General features: G+C 42.3%; 1 protein-coding gene across 2 annotated transcripts in view; it reads left to right on the top strand.

Moving 5' to 3' along the window:
• LOC103155813 (cadherin-13-like) overlaps positions 1-12766 on the top strand; it is a 118757-nt gene that overhangs the window by 16761 nt on the left and 89230 nt on the right. Inside the window, exon 2 of one of the 2 annotated variants that reach the window (XM_016663853.1) lies at positions 6165-6167. The exons of the other annotated variant lie outside the window; for it this stretch is intronic. Coding sequence (XP_016519339.1) covers positions 6165-6167 — 3 coding nt within the window. The remainder of the gene's footprint in view (positions 1-6164; positions 6168-12766) is intronic. 2 annotated transcript variants of the gene reach the window in all.

The raw sequence follows: 12766 nt of genomic DNA, 5'->3' as shown, positions 1-12766 counted from the left end.
ACCAGCAGAACCAACCCGGTAGCCGAGCTGCGAGTCCATCTTCATTGAAAGTTGTTCAGAAACAAATGGAGCTTCAGTGTCCACAGACTTGGACGGAGGATGCAGACTCTGCTGTTGCCGTGGTTACCAAAGGACCATTAAAACCAGTAAACCCATCCCCATCCTTCCACAGCAGCATCCCAGGCTGATTTACAACTAAAACCAACTAACTAGTTTGTTTAGTTCAAGGCGTTTCAGTGATTCCTGGTTCGTTCAGCAGAAAAATAATTTGAACATCTTTTATCATTTTGGCTCTTGATGATGTGATTAGTGTGATTGTTGCTTTCAGAGTCACAGTTTGGTTTGGAAACGTTTCTGCTGGTTTTACGGGATTTCAGAGCTGATTTCTTACTGCTTCCTGTGAAGGTGAGAGTAAAGGTGCGAGGTCCAGATCAGGTCTCCATGTTGTTCTCTTTGCTCCTGGTTTTATCACAACAAGAGGTTCTGTCTGATAACCGCCGCCGGTGCTGCTGGGAAAACAAAGCGCTTTGCTTCACAGCAGCACCATGGGAGACAACAACCTGCTGCGTTTTGGTTTAAAGCTTCTGATCCAGTGGAGAAGCAACGCTTTCCCAAAATGTCATTTCTTCTTCTGTGATTTTTAAACTGTCAGTTCACCTGATTGGACAGACGGTTAAAACATGATGAAAATCTGAAAACCGCAGAACGTTCCTCATGAGCATCACACTCAAAAACTCTGCAGCAAAACACTTCAGCATGTTTCCAACAAAACACGACAGAACATTTTAAGAAAATGTTTTTTATTCAGGTAGTTCTGTGAAAACACGTCTAAGTGTTTCAGTAATCTGGTTTGTCCTTCAGGAACAATATGGCAGAGAGTTTTCATCAACTGGCTAAAAATGTCATTAAATGTGTTTTTGACATATTTTCTCCAGACTCAAAAAGCATTTTATGAAATTAAATGATCAGCCTGACGCCTTTTACTAAAACAGATAAAGTGAGTTGAAATTTCAACAAGACAAAATCCTCCATTCACTGAGCTGCAGAAACCAAAGATCTCATAATTTAGTTTTTTTCCCAGTTTAATTTCATTTTAAAGAAGTCATTTTTTGTTTTCTAATTATTTTATATCTGTTTTAAAAAGCAAACGTCTTAAGTTAAATGTCTAATAAGGTTCATGTTTAGCATTTCAGTAGGTTTGCAGAAGAATAACTAAAGTACTTTTTCTTTACCGATATGAAACCAGGTATCTAGAAATACATCTGCAATAAAACAGCTGCACAAATTTTATAAAACTAAAGAAATAATTATTTTTGACAAATTAACATGCAACCAGAATTTCACTTTTTGCATCAATATTTGGTCGAAAGCAGTCCAGGAGGCTTTGCTTTCTCATATTTTGTCCTCTAGAGTATTTTTATTCTCCATAAAGGTTTTAATTTTATTTCAACAACGACCTAAAACACATTTTCCATTTCATTTATTTCTAAACAAATGCTGATGCTCCAGGTGTGTGTGTGTGCGTGTGTGTGTATGTCCCAATGAACGTCACTTCCAACATGTGGAGATCACACAGACATAAAGATGACCCTCAGACAGGCGGCAGAGCTGCATGTTAATGGATCAGAACCAGAGAGTTTCAGTCACATCGTTTGTCTTCGTCTCTCTGGAGTTTATTTTTCTGCCTTCGACTCTGAAAAGGTCGTGTGAAGCTGAAACGGCGGCTGAGAGCAGGAGAGGGAAGAGCTGCAGAGCAATGAGATGATTAAACACGCTGGCATGAAGGAGAGACGGGCTAAGAGAATGTTAATGTTTGAATCTGAAGCTTCTGCTGGATTCAGCTGGAGGAGTCTGAGAGGCAGAAAGATGGAAAGTGTCAGAACGTCACATGAGAGAAGCTGAGATTAAAAAAGCAAAGAAGAGCAAAATGAAAGTAAATACATGAAAGAGAATATTTAAGATACATAACTCATTACTGTAGGCACGTCACGCCGCCTTTTACCGATATCACCCGGCTTACTGTAACCAAGTCCAGAAATAAATGAAAACGGTGAAGCACGGTGATGATGAAAGATTTTAATAACAGAAAGGAAACAAGAGGAAGAGCAGCTGCTGTTCAGACTAAAGGATTTCAGCCAGACGGCTTCAGACCTGAGGATAAAACACTCAGGTTCTCCTCTGGTCTGATCCCCATTGGGTCAGAGGAAGCTGTCCATCTGGGCCGTTCTGCTCACTGGACCTGCCTCCAGCTGGAACCGGATCGGGTTCATGTCTCGTTTCAGCCACAAACTTCAACATATTTTATATGAAACCAAAAGTAGTTAATAATTATAAAATGATGATTGTTTACTGATTGGTTTCCTTTTATTCTGTCTACAGAAAATGGCGGAGGCCATGTGAACATTTACCATCTTCCTTCCAGTTAACTTGGTGTTGCTGCTTAAACTGAATCAGTCATGAATCTAAAAGATGAGCCTCTCTCCTCTGAGCCTTCATGAGATCTGAAGTATTCAGACCTGATCGTTGTTTTCGGATCTCTTCAGTAACTTTTTGTTCCTCCACTCAGTTTAATGTTCAGTTCTGCTTTAAACCAGAAATTATGAAGATGGAATATTAACCGCAGCTCATCAGTCCTTCTTCCTCCAGTTTTTCGTGATTCTGCTGTCATGGAAATTCATGCAAAGTCAATAAATCTGATTTTTTGTGTGCTAACCCATAATTTAGTTTATAGCAAATTGGAGGTTTGCGTGCTGCTAACTCCCGCCTGTAGGTGGCAGTATTTCTTACTGCCTCATCCTGACTTGATGTGACGTTACTGACTGTTACCAGGTTCAGAAGTGTTACTGGAGCTTTTCCCAGTTGTTCCCACCAGTAGCCATCACGGCTTCTACTGGTTCCAGTTGAGCGAACCGTCTGTGAGCTGGACTTTGCTAAATAAGAAACTGACCCAAAATATTCCTGAAAAAGCTCCAGAAAAACTGATTTTAACTGAAAAACCCCGGCAGATTTATCAGCCCAGTTCAGCACACAGTGTCTCAGAGGAGCTGAATGATTTTGATCAGATCACAGGAAAAGTCCCGTTAGTGTCTTTGCTTTCTGTTTGTGAGGAAACCTGGCTGATGGAGTTAAGGTGGGAAGGTTGAGCAAGGAGGGAAACGTGATTGATGAGGAAAAAACTGCAGAGATGGAAGTAGAGATCGGCTCAGACGGGCTCGACCTGAGCGTCTGCTGGAATGAAACGGAAAAGTTTGAAAAGCAAGAAAAAGGTTGAAGAGGAGAACGGAGAGCATGTGGATGAGGAAGGATGAGTGATGAGAAAACGTTGCTGTTAGAACCGGTCCACAAACTGTTGGCTGGTTTTTAAAACCGGAGACTCGACACGGAAAACGACGAATAATCTGAGCTATAACAGGTTTGGTCACAACTCCGCACATCGACAGATTTCAGACAGAAAAAAATCACAAAACTCTGGAGACCAAACACGAGTTTAGAGTAAATGAAGATGGCCGACGAGGAAGAAGCAACGGAGACAGTTTGAGGATATTTAACAGAAAAACAAAACAAACCCTAAACTGTTTTTTATCTTCTGTGTTTTCGTTTTCCCTCCATGTTTCCGTCACCTCGCTCTCTGATTGGCTAACGTTCAACAGGCTGCGTTCTGATTGGACCTCAGGAAACATCAAATGACCAGGATGATCCAACGCTTTGAGTTTAGTTTTTATCGTCCAACGTTCTTCTGATTGGCCCAGAGCTCTGATGTTCTGATTGGCCCAGAGCTCTGATGTTCTGATTGGCCCAGAGCTCTGATGTTCTGATTGGCCCAGAGCTCNTCTGATTGGCCCAGAGCTCTGATGTTCTGATTGGCCCAGAGCTCTGATGTTCTGATTGGCCCAGAGCTCTGATGTTCTGATTGGCCCAGAGCTCTCTGAACCATCCTCAGATTGTCTTTAGAGGATCTTGATTTTCCTTAAGTTTGTCTGAAAATCGGGACAGAAGTCGTCATAAAAATCTTTCTGAGTGATACTAAATATTTCCTGTTTGTTTCCACGGAGTAGGAGAAAGGTTTTCTGTGGCAGATCAGTTTGTGGGCCTAATGATCAACATGTAATCCACTGGGTTTGGTTTTGTTGGGATTGTTGGTGAGCTGCAGGTTTTTCTTCCTCCTCCCTGCAGGGTTCTGTATTTGTAGTTTGCTCTGAGTGAAACAGACAGGCTGAACTGAGGAAAAGGACTGACAGATGAATGCGCTGCTTGTTTGTGGTGGAAAACACAGCATGTTATCATTTCTCTGCATGTTTGTGTTTTCCTCAGACTTTGTGTTTGTGCTGCAGCAGGAAGCAGATTAAAGCTTCAGCTGGGAAATTCTGTCCAGATAGCTTGCATATCACTCCACTGACTTTATTGTCCCTGTGGTGATATAATCCCACTGCCCAAAGACAAACATGCTTGCACACTTCAGCGCTCCTGTGCACGCATGCATGTGCAGCCGCCCGCACGGCGACCCGCAGCCGCTCTGGTGCTGGTTTGGGATTCTGCTGGCGAGCAGAGCCTGATCCTCCATCCTCGCTGCGATCTGAGCCGCTGAGTCCCGCTCCTCATGCTCCTAACCTCGCGACTCTCAACTCAATTTCACACTTGCCAGCTGCTGAAACGTCCTAATTCAATTTCCCCTGTTTAAGGAAGCGGAGGCCAACTCTCTGAGGAAAGTTTAGAGGAACGGGTCGGTCAGCGGTCCGCAGCTGCACCGCTTCCCTGACAGAGAGGCTCACCTGAGGGCTGCAGGCTGGATGGAGACACTTATTACTAGCAGAAATGATTCAACAGTTTGATGCTTTTATTGTGAAGGGGCGGTGCAGTGATGCAGGATGAATCACTCGTGTTTAATGGTGGGACATTGTTGATGTTGCCATGGAGGATTCCAACCAAAAACCTCAGAAATCTACAGATTAATTTCATATTTGCAAGAAAAACGTGGATGTTCTCTGATGTGGAAAAGTTTTAGATGTGTTTAAAAAAGGATCATTTTCCACTTTTGGTTCCAAATGACTTTATAACTTCTTATGATTCAACGTCACAGAACATCTCAGGTTTTTCTAATAAATGTGACGTTATAAGTTCACTCCTTCATCTCGCTGCTGGAAAAGTTTCTCCTGATCATCTAAACCCTCTGGAGCGTTCTGCCCCGCCAAACGCTCTGCCCTCATATCAGTGTCATGTCGATCGTTTTCGTAGCTTTAACTAGGACATTTTGGTTATGGGAAGAAAAGTCACTGTCTTTGTTGAAGCTTGTTCGTTATTACACAATAGCCAGCCCCGCCCTAATCTCACCAATGGCTCGACTGACTACTGACCAGTTCTCTATCTAACAGGTCCGGAAAATCCCCGAAACCCGGGTCTTACCCTAGAAATAGGTTTATGTGAGATATTCTGTTTAAACTGGCGGCGGAGAAAACTCGTCTAGCTCTAACTACCTTCAATTCCAGAAGTTATGACCCTTTACAGTTGAGTAACAGTCAGCAGAGTAGCCCTCACTGCTGCGTAGCTTCAACAACCACTCCTGTTAACGGTAGCTTTTCCCCTTAAAATAACGTGCACTTGTTATCGGCTAGATTAGATTCAGTGACTTAGACTAAAGTCCCAGGGTCATTATTTTAACACTCACCAAAGGAAAGTATGAAGCCACCACATCTCTAGAATCATGCATGCTAGTTTTACTATAATTATGGGAATCTACAATGATCAAACGACTCAATTAATCTCAATGTCCACAAGTTTCATTGGAATTTTTTAGTATGAAATTTATTAGGCAAGCTTTAGCAGGGATAAATGACAAGCAGATTAACTTTCAGAAATTACAGATTTGCAATAAGTAATTAAATTCAAATTAAGATCAATCATAACCTATTTACCTTTCTATCCCTATCCTGTGTCACTGGTTTAATTAAGCGAGGCTCTTGGGGCAGTTAAACTCACACCCAGATGGCAATTGATCTTGGCAGCACAAATCTTCAGATTTACCTGGTCAGAGACTTTTGTCCTTGATGTGGCAAAGTCCCCTTCAGAATAGAAGCAAAGCAGAGCTGTCCGTTGTCCTTCAAACGCACAGAACCTTCGTCAATCCACGACCTTTGTCTTTTCTCCAAGTCTGCTGCAGTCGGGTAGAGATCGTTGGGTTGAGGCAGAGGGGTTGGTCGAATCAGGAACCAGGGCTGGGGGCAGACGGATCTTGTCCCTTCTTAGCGGCGCGAAGTCTCAGCTTCCCCTCGGTTCCAGGGTGCGGTCCTCTGCTGGTCTTCGATCTGCGTCCTCTTGTTGCTCTCCTTCAGCGCCGCGGACAAAGAACAGTTCCCTTTCTTGTCTGCTGGTATTTATACTTTTTCTGCCCATAGTTGTGTATTGGAAAAGTCTACGTGACTTTCAAAACGTGCCCCTGAGTCTGTGGAAAGTTGTAATGTTTCCAAACTGCCTCCTCCCTCATGAGTCATTGCAGCAACTCTGTTCGGGACTTCCCTTTTTCCACTGGCCATCTGGTAACTTACTTCCTTTTGTGAGCCTCCCCAGCGCCTCTGCCCAATTGCGACACAGTCCAAGAACAGAACCTGCCTTTACTTCTCACGATCTCAAATCTTCAGTTATCACATTCTTTAATACAACATAACTCTGCAATTATAAAACATCATTGTATCTACTTATAACTCTCAGTATGATTTTCCATTATTTATCTGTTCCATAACTGTCTGTTACTGTCCCTAATCATCAATAATCATCATACAACAATCAAATTGTCACTGTTATTCAGATCATGAATACAGAATACGCATTTCAAACGTACATTACAGATTATTCCAACCATTACATATCATTGTATTTTCATCCATCTTTTAATCATCATTAAATCAATATGCAAGATTACTATTATTTCCTTATGCTCCGTTTTCTGCGTGTACCTGGAGAGATCTCACCCCTTTATGCCAGTTTTCACGACAAGCTGTAGCTGTGGCTCTGGATCAGTAGAAAACACAACACTACATTAAGAGCCATTATAATTATTATAAACATTCACAAATGAATAAATTATGGCATGACTCACATTTGTAAAATGGAATTTAATCAAATGTAAAACATCATAACGATAACCACTGAGTGTCTGCTGGTCAGACATTTGCTCAGAGCGTCGTGGAGACGGACAGATGGACTTTCTGTCCTTTAGTCGATTTTCTCTCCTCGGTTCGTTTCCTGAAGTTTCTTTGAGCTTTTTGCTCTAACAATGTTTTCATGATGTTTTGGCTGCAGCATCTCTGGGTGAATGAAATACAAATTGACCTTATTTAAGGAACACTCTCCTGACACATTCAAGAAATTCACAATAATGTAAGTAAAGCTGAAAAAGGAGGAGAGATGAGGGCGTGTTGGAGGTCGCGCTGCTGCAGGAGACAAAAACCACTGAAGAAGAGAATCAGTCATGAAGGCTGAAATGTTTTAAATAATGTTTCTATTTATGTAGGAATCAGTGAATCAGTAGTTTTAACTATGCAGAAGTGAACCAGCTGCTCTCAGTTTGCTTAGTTAAACCAACCAATCAGTTGGCTTCTCATAACCAATAATCAATGATTCACACATGATTAAATCTGTAGACAGAAATACTAAACCAAAAAACCCAACGAGGTGAAGCAGGAAAAAACTTGATTTAGTTTTTATAAAATCCTTACAGACGTTCAAACAAGCCTCATTAATATTAGAACTGAAATAATTAAAACTTCTATGAAAGTTAATGAATTACAACAAAGCAAAGAGTTTAATATATTAAATAGAATCTAAAGCCAACCTGAAAACATGCAGATCCATTATAAATATGTTATGAGCCAAACTAAACATCTTCAGTTTGTAAAAGCATGAATAATTGTTTCATCTCTTAAAACTCTTATTAAATATTATTAACTTATTTCTACTTTATAACCACATCTGTTGTTAAAGGCCTGAAGCTCAACATGATGTGAACAAACAGACCAGAGTTGGAATAAAGTGTGAAGCAGTGATGATTTCTGGCTGGCGTCCTGAACGTGTTCAGCTCAGACTGCAGCAGCTGCAGCACCAACATGTCGGCTGCAGCATCGCTTCCTACCTTTGGTGGTTGTACATGCAGCGCTGCGTCTGCAGGTCAGAGTCGACTCTAACCGACAGGTGCATGCGCCTTCTGCACAGCTGTTTGCTGCTTTACAGTTCAGATCCTTCTCTGCTGCTGCAGCTCCTGCTGCAGCCAGTAAGCTCCATGTTTGCTCTGAGCTCGCTCCGCGTTCCTCTATCTGGAGGGATCAAACTCAAACATTAATTACAGGAAAGCTGAAGTATGCCTCCCTGAAACCACAACATGTTTGACTCTTAACTCCTTCCCGTATTTTGCTTCTGCCTCACATTTCAGCGGCGTAGGAAGGTGCACAGCTTAAAATAAAATGAGTTCTTGTAGCTCACATAAATAGATGACAAGCTGAGCCAGGCGGCTGCATGTTGAGGGAAACACAAATTCACCACACAATGTCCAAATGTTCCTGCATGGATCCATAAAAATCCTCCCTTTGATGCAGACGCTCTGTTTGCACTGATGAAGAATCACTGATGTAGCTCTGAATGTTCAGATATTCGGCTCTGTACAGCCAGAGGGACATCAGGATGTTCCATGAACTCCAACAGGGCCTCTTTGTTTGGCATATATGTTCATGCGTGTCCTAATTTCATCCTTCCAGACTCCTTCTTGTCGAAAACAGTTCAATAAACCAAGCAAACGGCACCAAGCCTGTTTTTCTTTTTCATTTCCCTTCAGAAATGTAGTTTTCCTCCTGGTACAGGACGACAGAGTCTGCTGCTGCCTGAGGAAGAAAAATGAAGCAATTCCCTCCCTGTGTTGGACGGACGTTTTTACTGTGTTCAGGGAGACATTTTAATTGAAATATGTGAAGTGACTCAGTTCAATCATCTCCAACCTTTGCCTTCAAACACGACGCTACAAGAGAAATGACATTCTTAGAGCTGGCTTACAGACGCAAGGTCAGCGGAGCAAACAGTCGCTAAACGGAGCCACCAGCCAAACTGGGAGCTCTGGTTGGCTGTGCTGACTTCTCCTCCTGACAGGAAGCTGAGCAGGACTCTTGATGTCTCGCCGTTGTCCTCTTTATGTCCATTGTGGACGCCTCACTCAGGAAGGCAGGTGTGGGCAGGACTTGGACAGCTTCTCAAATATTTGCGCTCTCCCAGTGAAAGCAGCTGTTTCCAGTGTGCAGCCGCCATCAGTCACGCTGCGCGGCGGCGCGGCCGCCGGGGAGTTTGGCCCAGTCTGTCATTTGTTATCAGGTGGGAACAGATTGGCTGAAATATTTATGTTGGAATGTCTTCACTCAGTCAAACTCCAAGGTTTAGTTTCCTGGTTTGCTGAAACCTTTATGGGTGAAGTGAGCTGATCTGTGATTGAGTCCAGTTCAGGTTCTGGAACAATGTGTAAAAAACCTCTGTAAAAACAAAAAGTAGAACATATCACATTTTTGTTCAGTCATTTTAATGTTTTGACGACTATGAGAATAAGAACGTTTCAAATTTCCTCTTTGGGTCCCATTTTATGTATTTTTATTTTTGGTTGACATAAATGGCAGAAATGTGTGAAGTTTTGTTTCTGTTCTATTTTAAATGAATGCTCTGACATCACACTTTGATTTCTACTTCTAAAAATGTGTTGAATGTATAAAAAGCAGCAGAAACGAGTCGATCACTTTGTGTTTAAAGGAAAGTTCGGTTTTTACTTTTTTATAGGGTTTATCCTCACAGAACCCAGTGGAGCCATATTGAAATAATTTTAGCAGAATTATCACAGACTCCTCTCCAAAGGCAACAGCTTCCTACTTCACCAAACTGCTCTATGAAAATGCTGCAGCGGCGGCAGCGTGACGCGTGTAAGACATGAAATAAGCGATTGCTGATGTGAGAGGAGTTCATGGCTTTGGCACCTGGTGGTGGGAGTGGATGAGGGCGCGGCGCCGGCTCTGGTGAGGGGGCGGCTTGTTGACACCATTTCACTGTTTGGCCTGGTCAGTCTGGGTCAGTCTGGGTCAGTCTGAAGTCTGGCAGACTGATTGTGAGTGAACGAAGAAGCGGCCTGGAGCGTATCGCAGCACACTGAGACTCCTGAGTTAGCGCAGTGCGGCCACCATCAGCTAACACGTTTCCTCAACGCTGAAACTGTCGGGTCAGATTTATGTTTAGAAATAAATGATAAAGTTATGTAAATTTAGCTGATGATTTTAACTGAGCTAACTGTGAGTCAGATGTCCTGCAGAGACTCAGAGTTTATTCATCATCGGCTGCTAGTCTAGGCTAGGCTAAGCTAGGCTAGGCTAGGCTAAGCTAGGCTAAGTCACAATAATAGCTTGTAGTGTTAAAACCGCTAAAATTGAATCTTATTGACATTGGTCATATTAAAGTGTCAGACTGGGTCAGCGTGGCGGCCATTTTAAATCACTCTGATTATTATTGGTGACAGAGATTTCCTGATTGTGACTTCCTGACCAGAAACGCTTAATGAGCTGATAAATGCTCTTCAGGTCAAACAGTCAGACACGTTTTATTCCAAAGCTGATCAAATGAACTTTAATTTGATTCAAGTGTTAAAACTTTAACTTTCAGATGTTTGTGTCTCTCATTCAGTAAATCTACTTTCCTCTCTTTGTTACGGCTCCAGTGGCTCTCTGCCCTTTTTTCCTGGTAGGGTTCTGCAGACGGGTCTCTGCAGGCGGCATGTTGCCCTGATTGTTGCTCTGCAGCTTTAAAACCTCCATGAATGCAGCAGTCAGGAGGGTTTTTTCCTCTTCCTCCTCAGAACCCTGTTTGGTTTGGTTTGTAACCAAACCTGTTTGGTTTGTAAACAGGTTTGAGATTTGTTAGGTTTGTTTTGCATTTGCTTATTTCTGGTCAACTATAGGTTCTGCATTAATCTATTTTGGTTTCTCATTTCAGGCATTCCTCTTTTTTCAGGTTTATTTCTTTAATATAATTTAATAAATTCTTTTGTCATTAAGTCATTAAATCCTTGTGTGGTCTCCTTTAGTGTTTCCCCATCAAACGAGCCTGGTGGACGTAACATTAGCTTTTTACATCTGACAGCATCACAGGACAATTATCACAACAGTAGGAATGTGTGATGACCCTTCATCATGTGTGTGTGTGTGTGTGTGTGTGTGTGTGTGTGTGTGTGTGTGTGTGTGTATAATAGTTTGGAGATTGCATGTGTGTGTACACATGCATGTGGGCCTGATGGATTTTCAATTCCAGTTGCTGTATACGCTCCTTCCACCGGAGCAGCAGATGAGTTTGCGCCTGAACGGCTGGTTCTGAAATTGGGCCGGTCCTGCTGGACTCACAGCTCCATTTAAATGCATTAAGGCTGAAGGAAAGTGGCTCGTATTTCAGCGGTTTTGACGTGAGAAACAGCCAGCAGCTCTGCGAGCGATTGGCGTTTGACACACTTGGATTCAGGAACATCCATTAGCGGCGGCTACACGCGTGACGCGGCGCGTGACGAGGTCAAGCCCCAGATTTACAGTCAGACAAACGAACACGGCTTTGGCTAATGTCTCGTTTCATTGTTAACGAGCAACCATCACTCTCTTCTTGTATTTCAATAAAACTGTAGGATGACGGGAGGCAGCTGATGCTTATCCCTTGTCAGACTTTGCATTTGAAATCATCTCCGCTGTCACAGGTGCTGCCAGGAGGAGGCCTGGAGCTGACATGGCTGACAGGCGGCTCCACGAACTGTCCTGCTGCGAATGGCGATAAAAAGAGGCGTCAGCTGCTCGGCTGCAGGGGGCGCTGTAACCTGGCGTGGCGCTTACTGTGAGATTACTCACCTTCGCTTAATTGTATGTTTTCAAACGTTTCAGTTCAGGTTTCACATCTTGTTCTAGAAAAGTTCCTGAAGAGGAAATAAGTGAAATACTAAACGCTCAGATCTGATTCTTTCCACACAAAACATGTCTAATGATGACGTGGCGCCGCAGCGAACCATCACTCAGTTATCGATTCTTCTATCGATTATTCTGCCGATTGGTCAAACTAAAAATATGTCAGGTTCTGCAGAACCTTTGGTTCCTTTTAAAATAAACCTTTAATTCGATAAAACTCAACAACGGCATGTTGAAACATTTCAGTTTCAACTCAGACATTAAATCCTGTAAACATGTTTAAACTTCAAATATTCACTCAGTGTAAGTTAAATCTAGATAGAAAGACAATAAATAGTTTCATCTCAGCTGCTGAGTTAAGTTATTTTTATTTGACACAACTTTTATTTCCCAAACGCTTCAAACTGGATCCTGTTTGGTTTTACTGAAGCCATTTCGGGTCCTGATGGATCCTATAGATATAATAAATCGACTAACAGGAGGAATTAGTTCATGATTTACAGAGAAGCTGACGGAACAAATTTACTGCTTTTTAATTCTTTATGTTATATTCTAGAAACAAGGAATCAATAAAAGCCTGAAAGAAGTTTTTTTATTTGAACTCGATTATAGGAAGATCAGCGAGACTCTTGACTCAGCGCCCCATACTGGCCCCATACTGGTCCCATACTGGTCTCATATTGATCTCATATTGATCTCATACTGGTCCCATACTTGTCTCATATTGATCTCATACTGGTCCCATACTGGTCTCATATTGATCTCATACTGGTCCCATACTGGTCTCATATTGATCTCATACTGATCTCATACTGGTCCCA

The sequence above is a fragment of the Poecilia formosa genome, unplaced genomic scaffold, assembly GCF_000485575.1.
Source record: "Poecilia formosa unplaced genomic scaffold, Poecilia_formosa-5.1.2 Scaffold449, whole genome shotgun sequence".
NCBI classification, from domain to species: domain Eukaryota; kingdom Metazoa; phylum Chordata; class Actinopteri; order Cyprinodontiformes; family Poeciliidae; genus Poecilia; species Poecilia formosa.
Note: the sequence above shows the minus strand (reverse complement) of the source record. Positions and strands in the feature narration are given on the sequence as shown.